General features: G+C 54.7%; 1 protein-coding gene across 1 annotated transcript; it reads right to left on the bottom strand.

The window, feature by feature from the left end:
- Window positions 1-10,597: 10,597 nt before the first annotated feature.
- Window positions 10,598-13,687, bottom strand: KBTBD13 (kelch repeat and BTB domain containing 13). The gene has a single exon (XM_026478608.4). The coding sequence runs from the start codon at window positions 13,608-13,610 to the stop codon at window positions 12,231-12,233; it is 1,380 nt and encodes a 459-aa protein (XP_026334393.2). The 5' UTR covers window positions 13,611-13,687; the 3' UTR covers window positions 10,598-12,230.
- Window positions 13,688-18,797: the final 5,110 nt, after the last annotated feature.

Below are 18,797 nucleotides of genomic sequence, written 5' to 3'. Positions count from 1 at the left end.
TACATCAGACCCACCTGGCTAATCCAGGATAATCTCCCATCTCAAAATCCTTAACTTAATCACATGTGCAAAGTCCTTTTTACCATGTAAGGTAACATAATTCCAAGGATTAGGACATGGATGTCTTCAGGGGACCATTATTCAACGTACCACAGAGGGGCAATGTGTAACCCAAAATAATACGTGACTAATGGTGGAATTTCAAGCAGTCACATAAAGAAGTTTTGTTGTGTTTTGCATTACTCTTTATACAAGGGACATTTCTATTTTGGAACAGAGTGACCACGGAGCAGGCCTTACCCAGAGGTCAGGGTCTCCGGCAAGGCTGGGGCCTCACCAGGCTCAAGCCGACACAGCTGGCTCCACTCCTCTCCCGCCTCTGGTAGGAGCCTGGGGACTCTTGCTTCAGAGTCAGCCTTCTGCAGCTGACAACATTCTCCTGGCACCAGGAACAGCGCTAGCTGAGGGGCTGCCAGAGCCTCCTCTCAGCCCTGACCCTCCCGCTCTGGGGGGTGGGGGGTGGAGGGGGTGCACCCTCAGGTGACAGGTGACCTCAAGGATCAAGTGGAGAAGTCAGGAGCTTCCCCTTCCTGGGCCCTCCTCCTCTCTTAGCCCCCTTCCCTCCACACTTCCTCCTGGCTCCTCTCCCCAGGCTGACCTCTAGCCGCCCTGTCCGCCTGTCTTATCTGGTGATTAGAGAATTCCTTTGTTGGCCCCTGCAGGGAACACTCTTTGCCTGTTAAAAGAGGATTTAGGGAGAGGACAAAGCTTAACTCATGAATAGTGGCTCTTGAATGATGGGGTTATAGGCCCAGTAAAAGCTGGCAAACGGAAGGGGTGACCCTGCCAGCTCTTCACCTCACTGGACCATCGACTCAGGTCTCTTGTAAGACTCTCACCGCAAGGAGCATCTGGGGCTTTAGGGAGCTCCGGAAATGAGCTAATGAGGGATGGGGAGGCTTCCAGAGCCCCACCCCACCCCGGGCATGGGACCTCCTGGTCCACCCCTCTCCTCACTCTCCTTCCTAAGGGCCAGACTCTCCCAGAAACTCTCTTACACGCACGCGCCCCCCGTCCTCAGGGGGAGTGAAAGCCCTGCCGTAGCATCATATGGAGGCTTTGTGGGATGGGTACGTCCGCATGCTGGGGACAAGGGTGATCCTGAGTAGGGCAAGACCTGATCACTCGGTTCTACTTGAGAAAGGGCCCACTCAACCACTCAACCACCAAATCCTTGGAGAAGTGTCTCCCCTGCATTTAGCCCCGTGCTAGTCTCTGAGAAGATATAGCCCCTATTTCTAGGTGCTACACCCAGTCGATGAGCTAAAACTACCACCAAAGAACCATTCACTTAACTAATTCTTCCGCCCAACAAAGCTTTATTGCATACCAGCTGGGTGCCAGGCCTGCTGGCCCCAGAGTCAGGGAAGGTGGGAAGAAGGAGGAGAAATGGCCTGTCCTGGGGCAGGAGGGTTACCAGGCTAAGCTGGCCAGTGCGGGTCAGCATGGCAGCTGGCTGAGAGCGGGTCAGCGCCTGTGCTGGTGACGATGGTGGTGGAGGCAGAAGGACAGGCAGGCTTTGGGCCAATGAAGGCCTCTGGAGGTAGCACTTGGCCGGCTCCCCCCGTGGAACTGGGTCCCAGCCAGTACCCCTGCTGTCTTTGCTCCCAGCCCAGCAGTGGGGCACTCACCCCCATCCCAGCTCTTCCTCTCCTGGCGAGTGGCCCTGCCTCCTGCCCATTCTCTTCCTGAACCTGTCCTTATAAGGCCACCCACTCAGGAGACGTGTGTGTTCTGTGTCCTCTGGGAAGTTGCCCACGCGGCGTCATCTGCTGTTTTACTGCTCAAGATTTTTAACCTATGATTTTATTTATTTATTTACTTATTTATTGTCATTAAAAGAATGTTTTAAGGCTCTGCAGAGACATTAACTGGGTGCTTGGTGAAGGTGGAAGGATGGAAGCCAGGGGGCCCTGGACCCAGGACAGACCAGCCCCAGGGCATGGCTTAATCCCAGACTCTGAGTACCCTCAGCCAAGCAATCCCATGAGCCTCAGCAGGCCCTGTGCTGAGCACAAGGAAGAGAGGGAGATGAGGGCTCCCCCAGAAGGACTGGCGCTGGGGCAGTATGGGCAGCCTCCAGGCAGAGGGGAGACCCCAGGCTGCAGGAGTGTGAGCCTGGCTGAGGGATCTCGGAGGGGGCACAACTGAGCAGGGCCTGGAGGGGGCTGGGGAGGGGCGTTCTTCACACGGACAAGTGAAAGAAGGACATTCCAGGCAACAGCCGCCCAGGCACAGGACAACCTGGGGCCGGCGGGTAATGGGGGACCCCTGAGTGTGCCTGGATGGTTGTGGCTGGGCCTGGAGGAGTTTGGACTCGCTGCTGCAGCCAGGGAGCAACCATCAACACAGGGGAGCCCACAAGGATGACGGAAAGGAGACCACAGTGGTCGCTCCAGAGGAGTTTGGACTCACTCCTGCAGCCGGGGAGCAACCATCAACACAGGGGAGCCCACAAGGATGATGGAAAGGAGACCACAGTTGTCGCTCCGGTGTTGCAGATCGCTGCCTCCTCCGTTCCCTTGTACCTCTTCCATTCTAAGGCCACAAGGCCACCCCCCATTTTTCTTTTCTTTTTTTTTTTTAAACTGTTTTTTTTTTTTTTAAGATTTTATTTATTTATTCAACAGAGATAGTGATAGCCAGTGAGAGAGAGAACACAAGCAGGGGGAGTGGGAGAGGAAGAAGCAGGCTCATAGCAGAAGAGCCTGATGTGGGGCTCGATCCCATAACGCCGGGATCACACCCTGAGCCGAAGGCAGACGCTTAACCGCTGTGCCACCCAGGCGCCCCACCCCCCCCATTTTTCTTAAGTGACACCCAGTGAACTTGGAAGACTTTCCTCCCTCGGCTGTGGGCCATCTTAGTGTGCTGTCGGTCAAGATGCCCTGTCCTCCCCTGACCAGAGGGACGGCACGTCACCCACCCAGGGCTGGCTGAGTCTGCTGTGTGACCTGGGAAGCCCGAGCTTCCTCACTCTGGCTGCAGCCCCAGACGGCCGGCTGGCCGTAAGCACGTCCTGCCGCTGGGACCCCTGGCCGCCGCTCAGCGCCCGTCCTTCCCCAGCCGGGTGCTCTGGCCTTCCTGGGGAGTCTGGGGCGGCCCCAAGTCCTCCCGGTAGAATCCTGTCCTCCTGAGCTTGGCCGACGGTGACGGCCACAGCACCCTGATGGATGCAACGAGACAACCTGAGCACAGGCAGCCGCCGAATGGGGCAGAGAGCGTCCTGTCACTCTGGGAACCTTGTCAAAGGTCTAAGACTGTCAAGTGGGAGGATGGCTCTCACAGAGGGGGCTCATCTCCATCAGGGGCTTACCTTGGGGTCCTCTAGCTGCCGCAGGGGCCGCCTCCTTCCTTCCTCTGTGACGAACTGGGCACCGGCACTGAACCTGGCTCGCCTCTCTGACCCTGACGCCTGGCACAGCCAGTGGTGACAGAACGTGCTCCGAAGTGTGTGCTAAACGAAGAGGGAGGAAGGAAGGAAAGGAGGGAACCCATGGAAGTTAGCTCACTGAGGGGTGGCCCCCCGCTGAAAGGTAACTGGCTTCCCCAGAGGTTTCGCCGAATTGCCAGGTGAAGTGCTCACCAGACAGTAGTAGGGGAAGCTCTGGGTAGTTAGGAGAACACAGTCAGTGCGGCGACTTCAAGGGACAAAGGCAGCCAGCCCCATTCCTTAGTGCCCTGCCTCTCAGAGCCTGGAGGGACCACATGCGGGGGCCAGGTGGCTGCTGGGAGGGTCCCGGTGTTAATCTGTACAAGGCCCCCAAGTCCCCAGGAAGGGGCGGAGGTCCAAGTTGGTTCATGACCCCTTGGGGGGTCTTTTGGGGAGCACGTGGCCCCTTTTAGATGGCAGTAGAGCTGAGCGGAGACAAGCGTGAGCCACCGTCCCACAGGTCAGGTGCAGTGACCACGCTCTCTGTGGTGGACCAGGCTGTGCTCTGAGGAGAGGAGTGGGTGCCGCAGCTCAAGGAAGCCACCACCCCCGTCTCTGTCCATCCCAACCCCCAGCTAGGTGGGGACGGGTGACGAAGGAGATGGCCTAGCAGCCATCCAGGACTGTTTTCTGGGTTCGAGCTAGGTCACTGTTTTCTGAAGCTACGTGTGTGGACTTCCCCAGGGGTTCGGAGCCTCGTGTTACAGGTGCTGTGGCCAAGGATCATCGGGCTGATATGTCTCAGTGTGTGCTGTGAGGACTCACATGCCTGCCCCTCCACCTTCCCTGGCCTCTGTCCCTAAGACGGGGCAGGGTCAAGGGGTTATATCCTGGAGACAACGGTGGCAGATGCTTTCAAGGCCCAAAGCCCCTCTTCGGGAATCCCAACCATACGATGTAGTCGTCAATTACCTTTTCCACCTGAAGCCAGACCGACCACTACTGGCAAGACAATCCACTGTCCTCGCCTAAGGGCAGAAGGTTTTCTGGTTTTTTGTTTTGTTTTTGTTTTTTTTTTTAAAGATTTTATTTATTTGACAGAGAGAGTGAGTGAGCACAAGCAGGGAGAGCAGTAGAGGGAGAGGCAGAAGGAGGTTCACCAAGCAGGGAGCCAGATGTGGGGCTCGATCCCAGGACCCTGGGATCGTGACCTGAGCCGAAGGCAGTCGCTTAACCGACTGAGCCACCCAGGTGCCCCGGCTCTCTGGTTTATTGACACTTGCTGGGGGCCTCGCACTGTCCTAAGCTCCTTCTGTGTCCTATCTCACTCACCCCCCAACAGTCTTCATCGACAGATGCCCCTGAGGCTCCGGGAAGTTAACAGCTGCCCCAGGTCATATGGTCAGAAAGTACTGGTGCGGGAGCTAGAATCCGGGAAGTCTGAGCTAGAAGCTGGAGTATGTGGGCTCCCCTCACCATGGGCCTGGCACACACACTCCCTCACCTCACCACACAACAAGCCTGTGCCCCAGACAGACTGTTACCTTCAATGACAGACACAAAGTGGGGCTCAGAGAGGTAATACAACCAGGCCAATATCACCCAGCAAATGGGTGGCAGGGATGGGCCTGGGTTGAAGATCTCCAGGGCTCCCCTTCTGCATCCTGCAGGACCCCTTGGTTAAACCTGATAAAGGTCAGGTCTGGCCAGGGCCATAGAGAACCAGGCCCTACCTAGAGGCTGGAGCTGGGGACCTGCCTGGTCCCTCCCTTGGGAAAGAACCACAGAACGTGTGCTCCCTGAAGCTCATGCATCTGGTTCTGTTTCCGTTCCCAGCCACTCCTCAGAGAGCTTCTAAAGGTCACTTTTTTCCCCTCAAATTCAAGTGGCTCGGGAGGCAAGCCCTAGCTTCCGGACACTGGAAACGCCACCCCTTCTGGTAAGATGTTCTTCTGGTCCCCATCACTGTGTAATCAGGCCAGGGCGCTGCGATGGATATTTTCCAGTATCTTTTGCTGTGCCCAAACCTAGCCACTCCTTGTCAGATGCCCAGAGAGGTGAGGGCCAGAGGGGACAGGGCATGTGTTTCAGCAGGAAAGAGCACATTCACACTGGGTCATCAGAGGCTATTTGCAAAGGCTGAAAGGCTACTACAGGGATAGTGCAAGGACAATGACACAGACGCTCTCACTGCTCCGAGGCCTGGAAAGTGAGGGGAGGCGGTCACCTGAGAGGAGCTGTGATGCTGAGCAGCGGAGGGGAAAAGATCAGTGTGGGGAAGCCCTGCAAGGAGGGAGCCAGGAACAAAGTCCCCAGACCTCCCACTCCGCTCCACCCCTCACCTTCTGCTGGTGTCTCCCATCTGACCTGGAGTCAAGGGAGCCCAGTGGGGCGCAGAGCAAGAGAAAGGGAGAGTGGATCTGGAAGGGCAGACGGGAGCTGTGAAGCAGAGGCCAGGATGAGGGGCTTGGTACTGGCAGCCAAGAAACAGGATATCTGGCTTCCATACTCACCACCTCGAACACCTACTGTGGATCTCCACTTCCTACAGAATAAGGCCCAATTTAGTCTGGAATTCAAGGCTCTTTCCACTCAGGTTCCAACCTCCCTCCCTCATGGGAAAGCTACTGGCACCTCACATATTCTCTCTGCACAACGACTCTATGAGGTAAGTCTTATCGTGATGAACATTCTATAAAGAAACCAAGTTTGCCCAGATGACCACAGCTGACAAGGGATGGGGCTGGAGCATGAGCCCAGGTCCCCTGTTGCCAAAGCCGGTGCTGCCGTCCTGCGTCCTCGCTAAGCGCTAAGTACACAGACTGCTGGTCAGTCTCCGCTTGTCCCAATCCTGCCTCCTTCACGGAAGGGGTCCCGATAAAGCGAGGGGGTGGAGAAAGGAACGTGGAAGGTGGGCAAAATGCTGCTGGACCCCCAGGTTCTCACTGCACTCTCATAACCATCCTCCGGGGCAGGAACTGTCCTCCTTGTTTGGACCTGAGGCACTTTGATTTCAGCAAGCTCAGGGTACTTAACTGTGGGCCTAGAGCAGTTACCGTCAGGGCCAGCGTTGGACTCCAAGTTGAGCTGGCTGCCTGGCAGGCAGAGCTGGCCCTCTGCGGAGCCTCAGTCCCTTCCTTCTGCCCTGACCCACCTGCGAGCTCCCCGAGCACCTACAGTCCCCTCTGCTAGTCAGGACCGTGGGGTTACGCACATCTACCGAAGTCCGCTGTTAGAATGAAAATATGTTACTGGAAGGAGAAGCGTACTGGGCCAATGGCATCAGGCCATGCTGAGGGTTAAGTGGTGTGTGAGAGAGAGATTTGAAGGGCCCACGTGCCCAGACGCCACCTTTAGAGCTCAATTCCTTTGTCTCTGTCAGCTGAATGAAAGCAGGGTGCTGACAAGAATGGGACGCCAGAGCGGGGAGACTTCCTAGGAACAATAAGGATGGAGGTCTGGAAGCAGGGAGGGCAGGCCTGATGGGTCATTCTGGGGATGCTCTCTCACAGGTGTCCTGGCGGGCAGCACAGAGATACAGCATGGTGTGATGGGAAGAGGATTCTAGAGATGTGGGTTTAGCTCAGCGTGGTGTGCTGCATTGCTGTGTGTCTCCAGGCAAGTTACTCGCCTCTCCCCATCCGCTCCCCCAGAACTTCCCCTTCCCCCCATAAAAGGAGGGGTTGCACGAAATGTTTATAACCTGATCCAAGACTCTGCAGCCCCACAAAGGCCTCCTTTACTTTTTGTTAATTGCTGAGTCACCAGAGAGAAGGGCTCCTCCTTTCCATGCTTCCCACTCCAGCTGGGGCCAAATCATGAGGGTTGCAGAGGACACTGCGGGGATGAGCCCTGAGAGACCCCTCCATGGGGGTCCCACATTCTGGGCCCATGATCAGGCGCTCAGAGGAGGCCTATCTGCCGACGTCTGTGTCTCCCACCAGCACAATTAACTATTCTTGGCAAATGAGACAGCAACCTGAAGCAAAGCAATTAGGGTGAAAAAGAGGCCCAGCTGCTTGGGGCCAAAGGAAAATAAACAGCCGGCCCTGTGCTATTCCACCGCCAAGAGGAGCAACCCTCACAGGGTGATCTGCACTCCCAACTCCAGTCCCCTCCCCGCGACTGCCGGCAGAGAAGGGGCCTGGGAGCTGCGGTGGTTCTCAGATCCCTCTCTTCCCCGGAAGTACGATGGACCTCATCACCTCCCCCTGAAAGTCTTCCCTGGGCACCTGCCCAGCCCCAACCCCTGCCAGAAATGATACTGCTCTCCTCTGAAACCTGACAGCCTCCGTGAGTTTTTCCTCTGATAGTTCAATTCATTCATTAATTCTTTTGACACCCATTGAGCACCATTCATTCATTAAATAATTAAGCCCTGGGGTGCCTGGGTGGCTCAGTCAGTTAAGCGTCTGCCTTTGGCTCAGGTCATGATCCTGGGGTCCTGGGGTCAAGCCCCACATCAGGCTCCCTGCTCAGCGGAGCCTGCTTCTCCCTCTCCCTCTGCCTACCTCTCCACCCTGCTTGTGCTCTTTCTCTCTCTCTGTGTCAAATAAGTAAAATCTTTTTAAAAAAATAATTAAGTCCCTACTATGTTCTAGTCATTGTTCTGGGTCCTGGTGAACAGACAAAAATCTCTGCCTTTCTGGAGCTCAAGTTTTAGTAGGAGAAAATAGACACTAAAGAAGGTTAGCAGGGTAGCTGATGCCAGATGCTATGGAGTAAAATAAGGGAGGAGGAACTGCAGAGAAGGGGAAGGTAGATTTTAAGGGCGGGGGGGTATCAGGAAAGTCCTCAGAATGAAAGTGACATCTGAGCAAAGGCCTGTAGGAGGTAGGCAGTCAGCCAGAGGGCTAAGTGAGGGAGGTGTGCCTGGCACAGGTACTTGTGCAAAGGTCCTGAGGTTGGAGTGTGCTTGGTGTGTTTGAAGAACACTAACGAGACCAGGGGGAGAGTGGTAAGAGATGAACTGAGGGAGGAAACGGGGCAGGGGATCCTGAAAGGACCTGGGCTTTCACTCGAGTGAAATGAGGAATCACGAAAGGCTCTGAATGGAGAAGCAATGAGATCTGGCTGGCGTTTCATTAGGATGGCTCTGGCTGCCACCTGGGCAGACTGAAGGGAAGCAAACAGGGAAGCAGGCCCTGGGTAGAGTATGGGAAGTTCTGGCTTCTCCTTCTGCCTCTGTCAGGCAGGCTATAGAACCACAACAGGATAGTTTCCAGGGAGAGGAAAGCTTCTCAGAGTGGGCCTCTGGGCTGGGACAGAGAATTTTTTAAACCCTGCCTTCTGGGTTTAGTAATCCCTAAGTGTCTCTGTATATTTGCCCCCCGCACCCACCTCATACCTGGTTTGACCTCCCAAACCATACCTTCACTCAGTGGTCAAGTCTAGGTGCCAGCGTATGAGAGGCTGAAAATCCCAGATCCTGGTTCCAGGTCCTTGCTCTTCCACTTGACTGGCTATGTGACTTTGGGTGACTCATTTCAGCTTTCTGCTGGTTTCCTCACCTGCAAACAGACATGGTGACCACCTTTGCCGAATGTGGTGGGCTGTGGGAGGAACCCCGGAGCCTGACCTGTGAGGCCGGAGAAGGTGGGCTGTATGATGAAAACCTCCCCCACGCTTCATGAGAGGGAGGGAAATCTGTGAAACTGCAAAGACCCTCGGGGCCTTCCCAAGTCATTAGCACCCCAGGGAAGCTGGCCATTAGAATCCCAGCTAGATCTTAAGGCAAGAGAACCCAGGACAGTTAATTTTCCTATTACAAGGGGAGGGAAAGGGTTGGGTTTAGGGGAACAGGTGAACCCGAAGAAGAGGTGGTGCAGAGAGAACGGTAACAGGGAGGGGAGTGTAAAGGAGACCGGCAGAAACACCCTGTCCGTCTCCAAATGTCCGCGAAGCAGGGGCAGCCCAGAGAACAAGCATGTGGCCCTGGGTTCAACGCTGGGGCTCTGCTACTTCCTAGTTGTGCCTCTTCCCATCACGTGACCTTTGGGTGTTTGGGTTTTTTTAAATCTTCAAGGGTAAGGGTTTTGCCAAGCTGCCTACCACTTAAAATTCTTACAGAGCTTAAGTAAGTCAACTGTGGGAAAGCACACTGTGAATCGTATTATTATTATGCACAAAGGACATCTCAGAAAAGACTGCTCTGGACCAAGGAATATCACCACCGCAGGAGCCAGCAGGCCCTGTCTGGGCAGGTCCACACAGACAGCTGCAAAAGCCGACAGGCACAAAGCTCTGTGGGGTGCGGGAGCAGATGAGCTGATGGATCTCAAGACTGCCAATCTCATGGCTGAGCACTGGGCAGAAGGAGTGAGCAAGGGGGAGAGCGTTCTGAACTGCTAGAAAAATTATCCATAACTTGGAGAGAGGCAGAAAGACTATATGTCTTTTCAATGTCGTCGTGGGGCAGGGTTGAACAGCTAGGAGTTATTTAATTCTCTCAGGAAAAATTAAATACGTGTTTCTCAATTTGCTATTGCCTGGAGTCCTGACTTCGAGAAGCTGCACGCGCACTTGTGGCTGCATGAAGAAATAGGTACGTGCGTGTATGTGAAGACGCAAACGTTTTTAGTCCAGGACAGAACTACGAAAGTTACGGTTTATTGTCCTGTCCAGCTTCACCTCTTATCTTAGCAAACTTATTTTAGTAGGTCTTTTCCAACTAAAGACACAAATCTCTCTCAAATGTTCCCCTGAACCAGCTTTCCATTCTTCTGGTTCCTTTGTTAACAAGTTAAATAGGGGCGCCTGGGTGGCACAGCGGTTAAGCGTCTGCCTTCGGCTCAGGGCCTGATTCCGGCGTTATGGGATCGAGCCCCACATCAGGTTCCTCCGCTATGAGCCTGCTTCTCCCACTCCCCCTGCTTGTGTTCCCTCTCTCGCTGGCTGTCTCCATCTCTGTCGAATAAATAAATAAAATCTTTAAAAAAAACAAGTTAAATAAACCTTTGACATGTGATAACAATTATACTTTGAAGGAATCAAAAAGTGAGGGGCTACATTATGCTTTGGCATGGGGACGGAGGCTTTGGGCGTGTCTCTTGGTCTCTGGGTTTCACCTATCTCATGTGTCTGCCATGGAGAGAAGGTACCGAACTCCTAGGACTGAGGTAGGGCTGGAGAGGGAAGATGGATGTGAAAGTACTTTGCACATTATTCACAGGATGCCAAAGTCAGGATTTATTGTCGTGATTCGGGCTACTCCAGGGCTAGCAGATGCTGGGTTTCTGAGGGCAGCATTCCGCAGAGGTTGGAACATAGGTCAGGGCAAAAGGCAGCTGGGGCTCCATGGTGATGCTGCATTCTATACTTCTGATGAGGCTCGGATTTCCCACGGGCCTCAGGTCCTAGAGGATGGAGACCATTGGGGACACTCAGGGCATGAAGAAGCTGAAGGACTTAGGTAGGCAGGTGACCAGAAATCAGGATAGGAGTATTCTAAAGGAGGGACAAGAGTCCTCCTCTAAAACCAGGTCCCCAAGGACAGCCTCTCTGGCCTCGGTTTTTTCAGGACCTTATCATTTGATGCTGTAGGTGGGGAAGTGCCCAGGTCAGTTGATAGCACACCAGGCTCTCTGCCCTGGCTATCTGCACACGTGCACGATTTCACACATACACGGAATGATGTCAGTCAGGGATCCAGTAAGCAATGCAGGCGGCCAAGGTCGGGAACGGCCAAGCCTGCCCAGAGGAGGTGGGTGCAGAGCCAACAGAGGGGCGGGGGGAGAGGAAAGGCATTCCAGGCCCAGAGAATGGCAGGAGCAGAGGCTTGGAGGAGAGAATTAACCCGCAGAATGAGGAGGAGGCAGTTAGACCTGGCCAGGACTGTGCTCCTGCCTCAAGTGACCTAAAGTCATGGAAGTTGATAATCCGTTGCCTGCAGGGTGATGGCAAAAAAGGGAGTGGGAAGGGCTTGCAACCGAGTTCTCCCCTGCCGGTCCACATCCTTTCTCTCTCATAGGTGTTACTCCAGGTTCAGCTCAGTTACGGTCTCTACAAGCCATGCCAGCCTTGCCCCCTCCCCAAATGCCTCCATCCACAGCTGTTCTGCTTTAAACGCTGGGCTCGCAGGGCCTCTTCCCATCTGTTCCAGCTTTTCCCCATCTCCTCTTCTGAGCTCAGTCTTCACCGTCGGAACCTCCCCTGCAGCAGCTAATTACCCTGCCTGTCTTCTTCATGCATTTTGTATACTATCCTCCTTCCTGGAGTCATGTATTTTTTCCTCCTCCCTATTTTCCCTTTGCCCTGATTTCTTCAATACTTTTATTCCATTGTGAGTTTTTTGTTTTGCGTGTTGCTTTTAGCCCTCAGTGGATCAAGACAAGTGTATGTAAACCTTTCATTGTCTTGGGCTAGACTCTAGGCTTTGTGGACCCCTCTAGCAACTACAGCTACATTAGGCCTAGCACTGTACCGGGCACACAGTAGGTGCCTAATTCTTGCCAACTGACTGGCAGTTTAACATCACTTAACTCACTCCTAGCCATGCTCAGTTATTGGCCCATTCACACACAAGCCTAGATTACTGAAATCCTACCCCCCCCCCCAATCCACTGGCATCCTGACCCACCACCTCTCAGCAGAGCCCAAGTAATTTGACGGTTCAGCCTCCAGCATCGTTGTTACTCTCTGAATTTCTTGGACATGTTCATATCACCACAAGGCCCAAGACCTGCATGTCTCAACCAGGGAGACGGAAGTTCCAAGCAGCTCCGACGGCCAGCCTTACAGACTCAGCCATGGCTCAGCGAAGACTCCGGGATATCCCCGTCTAAAGGCCAGCCCAGGATCACAGTTCTGGTGTGGTGGAGGCCACAGGCCCCGGGGCGCCAGGTGGCAGCCTAAGGAGGAAGGTCTGCAAGGAGCCAGGCCGTGGGAAGCCGGCCCTCTCTCTGAGCAGCCTCCAGGTGCCACCCTCGATGGCATACTGCAGCGTAAACATGCGGTTGACTGTATAGACTGTGTCGCCGCGCACTACTGCCGTGAACAGCGCTCCCTTGCTGTTGACAAACTGGCCAGGTAGTGCCGTCCACTGGCCCGTGGCCAGGTTGAGGCAGTCGATGGCGCAGTGGAGGAAGTCGTCTTTCGGTCCGTTGCGCACCACATAGAGACTGTCGCGGTGGGCCACCATGCAGTGGCCGTAGCTCTGCGGACGCCGCAGCTCGGCCACCGGCAGCCACGTGTCCGCCCGCACAGCGTACTCCACCACGGCCGTGGTGTCGGCCGGCCGCCACAGACAAACGAAGAGGCGGCCACGCGCATGGGCGCAGGGCACGCCCGCGGCCGGCTGCGGCAGGTCGGCCACGAAGCTCCAGCAGCCGGCGGCTGGGTCGTAGCGCTCCACAGAGCTCATGGGCGTCCTCTGGAACTCGCCGCCGATGGCATAGAGGCGGCCATCGAAGCCGGCCAGCGCCGTGTCATAACGCGGCTGGTGCGGGCTGGGGAACTCGCGCCACGTGCCGCCGTCGGGGTCGTAGCAGAAGCCCAGCTCCACCACCTCCTTGCTGGCGCCCCGCACGCCGCCCACGATGTACAGCTTGTTGCCCAGCGTGGCCACGCCCGCCAGCAGCGTGCTGGCCTCCAGCGGCAGCGCGGCCAGCGTGCGCCACACGTCCTCCTCCTCGTCCAGGTAGCACAGCGTGCGCGACGCGTCCTCCAGGAAGCCCGGCGCCGGCGTGTGCGTGCTTACGGCCACGTAGCTGCTGGGCCGCAGCGCCGCCACGTAGGCGCGGGCCTCGGGCAGCGCCAGCTCGGCCGCCAGCTCGTGCCCGCCGTCGCGGATGAAGAGCGCGGCGCTGTGGAACACGTCGCGCAGGCCGAAGACGGCGGCCGCGTCGCACAGCAGCGCGCAGTTGTCCGACGTGAGACTGTGCTCCAGAAAGCGCGCCAGCGCCGGCGCCTGCAGGAAGGCGGCGCACTCCACGGCCTGCAGCAGCTCCTCGTCAGCCGCCAGCGCCGGCCGCTCGCCGCGCAGCACCTGCAGCGTGGTGTGGAAGCCGCCAGCGCTCAGCGCGCCCAGGCGCACCTCGGCCGCGCGCGTCTCCCGCATGCCCGAGCGGAAGAGACCGCGGAAGAAGCCGCAGTGCTCCACCAGCAGAGCCCGGTCGGCCTGGAAGAGCTGGCCGTCCACCCACACCTGCACCGGGGGGGCGTCTGGGGCCCGTGGCATGGCGAGCCGGAAGGACGGGGGCGCCGCCGGGGGCCTGGATTCAGCGGCCACCGGCTCTGGGGCTCCCCCGGAGCGGAAAAAACTTCCCCGGGGGATATAAATATCTCCCTGGCTAAAGATAGTACGGCCCATGTGATGTGGTGGCCGGCAGGCTGGATGGCTGTGGGCCCGCGGGCATCAGGAGACCTGCAGGGTCACTCACTTCCGTATGGGGCATAGTAACAATAGTGACCACGTATTGAGTACCTACTGCATGCAGGGCACTGTGAGGGCTGCTTACGAAGATACCCCCATTTAACCTGCACTAAAGCGGCTGTATGTTCTTGTACAAGTACCCTAACTCTGACCTTGTTTCCTCAGAATGTGACCAATAAGAACACCTCTCTCATGGTATTGGGACAATATCCATAAAGTGTTTCAAATGAGGGTCAGAGAAATTACATGCCTTGTCCCAAGGTCATTCAGCTGGGAAGAAGCAAGGACAGGATGCATACCTAGCGCACCCCATTGGTTGGTGGGGGGCCGAGGGACTTAGGCACCGGAGAGAGAGGCAGAGGTAGAGCATGTTAGAGTGGACCAGGCTGGGGTCTGGAGCGCGTTCTAAAGATTTTATTTATTTATTTATTTTAGAGAGAAAGCGAGTGCGCAGGTGCGCCCCAGTGAAGGGTAACGGCAGCTCAAGCAGACTGGCGCTAAGGTCAGAGCCCAACGCAGAAGTCAGTCTCATGACTCCTGAGACTGTGACCTGCAGAAGCCAAAATCAAGAGTCCCCGCTTAACCAGGTGAGCCATCCAGGCACCCATGGTGCAGGCTCTAATTTAGCGTGAACCTCCGCCCCTGACTCTGAGCTACTTCAGTCTCCTTTTCAGCCCTGATTTCCCTCTCTGTCAAAGTGGGAGCGTAGCAGATGAGCGTCCAGTAAACCTCGCAGTGTGGAAGTACTCCTTGACTTGGTTTGGGGATGAGAAGCTGATGTCTCCTCCCCACTTGCTACTCTCCACTCATCCATCCACTGCTGTGTAGCTCTGGACCTTGGGAAAAGGTGATTGGGGCTGCTGAGGGGATTGTATGTCAGCAGATGGGAAGGGGAAGGGCTTCTTGAAATAATGATAGTTAACACTGAACTTGTACTGTGTCAGGCACTCTTGTGCGCACTTTGGCTCCTATAGTCCTTGCAATAATCCTAGGAATAGATACTGTCATTTTTCCTCTTTTAGCAGGTACCCATGTATTGCTTACAGAAACACTACGAGCTTCTAATTCATGAATGAAGAGCCTAAGGAAGGCACCAAGAGTTTAGTCACACACCCAAGGTCACATGGCCAGAGAGTGGCAGAGCCAGGACTCGCTTGGAGCCAGTCTGACTATAGAGCATATGATAGGCGCTAACCACCATGCATGCTCTGCTGCCTGTCTGTGCTACAAGTGTTGGGTATTCACCTCTTGCCAGGAGGACACAGTTGGAAAGAACTTCAGGCTCATATGGTTTAACCCCTTCATTTACAGTGGAGGACCAAAAAGGGAATTGCTCAGGGTCATGTAGCCTGGGGCAGACAGCCCCAGGCCTCCTGCTGCCCACCCCAGGGCATTTTCCCCACGGCAAAGAACTTTCCTGGGTGACCAGCTAAGACTTTGGGTTCCAAAATGTCAGGTGGAAGAGAGCTTAGTGATTATTTTCTCCTGCCACCTTATTCTACAGGTGTGGAAACCGAGGCCCAGACCTGTGTAGGATAGTATCTGCCATTCAGGACATGTTCAACTACAGGCTTTCTTCAGGAGTATGGAGTGGCTTACAGCGACAAAGCCAGAGTTAGAGGGGCTGGGGAACTTCCCTCACCCCTAGGACACACACACATGCACAGATCCTCACATATGAAAATGCAGACCCAACACAAATGTGCCTCTTCTGCCAGGAACTCCCACCCGGTTTACTCCCATCAAAGCAGGGCTGGGATATGGGGACCACTTGTGTGAGCCTGGGAAGCCAAAGGCCTGGAGGAGGCAGCCAGAAATATCCGGGACTCTCTGCCCCAGGGACTTGACAGGAAGAGTAGGAGGAGATAGAGGGGATGGGCAGGAGTCCTCACAAATACTATCCCAGGCCCTCTGCCAGCCTCTTTTCTTCCCTGAGGCCAGACATTGCCAAAAGCATGACAGCCCCCCTCTTGGAAGAAAGTGGACTCTGTGGTGCCCAGTCCTGATTCTGTCCTTGCTGGTGGCCCCAGGGTAGGGAGAAGGTGTCTGACTATTCCCATTTCACAGATGAGGAAAGGGAGGGCCACTGATGGCATGGGCTTTTCCTTGTTATGAACAAAGGTGTGGGACTGGATTGAACTCCATCTGCTGCCCAGGCCCCAGCCCAGTACTAGCCTTTTCTTAGGGCAGGGGAAATGCTGCCTCCTGCCAGGCCCAAGCTATGGAACAGGACTGGGGAGGGGCTGACCCCCACGGGGCATGGTTTCCTCCCAAATGGTCTGTTCCAGGCACCTGGTAACTGGCAGACATAACAGATAGGACCACTGCTTGGCCCTCTCCTGAGAGGAGTCAAAGGAGAGCAACTCTTCTTGGCTGAAGCTGGCTCCCAGTGCCGATTTTTCACAAGTCCAGCCCTGGCTTCACTGGGCTGGGACACTGCACACACCCAGCTCCAACCCTCAGTAACCAGGCACTAGGGAGGGAGTCACCCAAGGTGGGGGTTAATGGTTCCAAGGCTGGGCTGAGGACCAGCACTTTGGCCCTGCTTCCAAGGCCTCAGTGGGGTGTCGTCTGCAGCTGGTGAGAGTTTCCTCTACCCAGACAGAGAGCATCCCTCTGGGACTTGGAGAGGACGAGGAACTATCCTGGCTGTGGGCAGCCCACGGAGTTCCCAGGCTCTGCCCGACCTTACACCAACCTCTGTCTCTCTACTTTGCACCCCCATACTGCGCGAGGTTTATGGTGGGAGCAAGGAAAGGGGGACTGTGTCTGTGTCAGACTCAGCCTTTCTAGGACACACATCCAGCTTTGTTCATCTTTCTATCCACAGTGATGGGCACACAGTAAGGGGTCTGTTAAATGGACTCCTGGACTCTAACCTAAGTGGGAGTCCCCAGTGTGATGGAGGAGACACAACCCCTGTCCCAAAAGAGCCTGAGGTCTCATAAAGGAGACCTAGCCCCGAGATGCTCCGAGCCTGATGGTGGACCCTTGGCCTTGCCACCCATGGCAGTGTTTCTGCACACAGGGTAGTGAGGAGCTTGCCTGGGCTTGAGGAAGAGCACTAGACTAGGAGTCAGGATTCTTGCCAGGCTCTAATGCTGGTACTACCACTGACTTGCAAAAGCTACCCAACCTCTCCAGGCCTCAGTTCTTCATCTGTAAAGTGGAGCTTGGATCTGACTCCTAAGGTTTTGTTTAGCTTTGACACCTGAATTTATCATTGAACAGCCATAGACGTGTTTGTCATATTGTGCCTCCAGGGAATGCAGTGACATCATCACAAAGGGCTCCCAAAAGCTTAGCTTTATGTGGAGTGGCTCCTGGGGGGTAGGTGGCAAGGGTAGGACCTGGCATCTGGAAATCTTCACAGGCCCTACCTATTTAGATCTGTGCACACCCCACTCATTCACTTCAGAGACCTCTATTGAACACCTGCTGCTGGTTCACTGCTGGGCCAGGTGCCACATCCTCTTCATTTTGAGTACCTGAGGGCCCCTTATAAGAGCCTTGAAGATTGGGGGTAGGGGATCAGGAGGGTTGGGCTATTTGCCCTTGCAGAATAACCTCTCTCTTGACCTTCAGTGTCCAAACTATCGGTTGCTAAACAATTATGGCTTCTTGGTAGGTGGGTGAGAAGTATGTGCTTGCTATTCATGTCCAGGAGGAGTGGAGGAAACTGCCTTTTGCTTTTTTGGGCCACGGGCCAAACTCTGGGTGGGACACTTTTATATCATCTCTTCTAACCTTTAATATTATCCCTATTTTAAAGATGAGGAACTGGGGCCCAGAAGAGCAAAGTAGCTTATTCCATGGTCTGACAGTAAGTGGCTGATTCCAAAGGCCTTTCTGGTCCACAACGGGCACTTCCGGGTGGACAAGCAGCCCAGACGAGACTGAGGATGGGGAAAGGGACTGGTTGCAATTGTGAGGTTGGCACTGTTTTCCTCCTGAGCCTCATAGGAGGAACAGACTTCAGTCACTTAGCAGTCAAGGCTGAGGGCCCGAGTAACCAGCTGGCAACTAGTTTAAATAATCTTGAACCTAGACGAGAATTAGGGGTCATCTCATCCCGTCCTGCAAGTCATGATGCAGTCTCCTTACAACACCTCCTTGAAGTAGTCACCCCCTTGGTTGCCTTCAATGTTGGGAAGCTCAATTCCTCTAAAAACAGTCCCTTGTAACTAGGGATAGCTCCGATGATTCACACCAAGCTAGAGCCTACCTCCTTGCAGTTCCCATCTACTGTTTGGTCCGAGTTTTAAAGTTTTAAAGCCTCATACAAGCAGGGCCATAACAGAGCCCAAGTTTACATCCATTTGGGCCTACAGAGTTCCACAGCTTACCCTCTCTCCAGGAGTTCTCTGATGAGAATTGCTCTCCCCCATAAACCTCATTCAGAACTAGTCTGTCCTCACAAGACTGGGGCCAACCCAGGAAGGTGGCTGGAATTTGACTCCCACTTTTTTCCCACCTAGGGAAAAGGTTTCCTTTTCAAAGGAAAACCCTTGGGCATTAGCTCTGTGAGTGATTCTGGCCTGAGGGTGTAATCTAAACAAATTCTTCCCAACACTTAACAGTCTTAATAACAGCTGTCTTAGCATTATCTCCTACAATTACAATTAGGCTGAGTCAGTATTCCCGTCCTATCCTGGAAAATAATTTTCCTTCCTGGTTGAGAAGTTAGTACCAACAGGCTCTGACCCCAGACTCTGCCTGTTCATCTGGCTTTTCATGGTTTCTTTTTCATGTGGGTGGGTAGATTAACTGGGGCAAAGAGGGGAAATTGGAGGAGGATTGGAGGGAGAAGGGCTGCAATGAGAGGTCTCTGAGACTCCCATGCCCTACCCCACTCTAGCCCTGGAGTATATTTCAAAAGAGAGGCTCCACTGGGTTCTAGAAAGTACTCAGACCTGATGCTGTCGCTCTCTATTAGGCCTGAATTACATCATAGAATTTTGGATTTATTTTGCCCCTCCTTTACTACTATAG

The sequence above is a fragment of the Ursus arctos genome, unplaced genomic scaffold, assembly GCF_023065955.2.
Source record: "Ursus arctos isolate Adak ecotype North America unplaced genomic scaffold, UrsArc2.0 scaffold_28, whole genome shotgun sequence".
NCBI classification, from domain to species: Eukaryota; Metazoa; Chordata; class Mammalia; order Carnivora; family Ursidae; genus Ursus; species Ursus arctos.
This window is presented reverse-complemented; position numbering and strand designations above follow the sequence as displayed.

What these genes read in the sequence shown, in the direction of transcription:
- KBTBD13 (XM_026478608.4), bottom strand. Translation starts at nt 13,610, where the DNA reads ATGCCACGGGCCCCAGACGCCCCCCCGGTGCAGGTGTGGGTGGACGGC.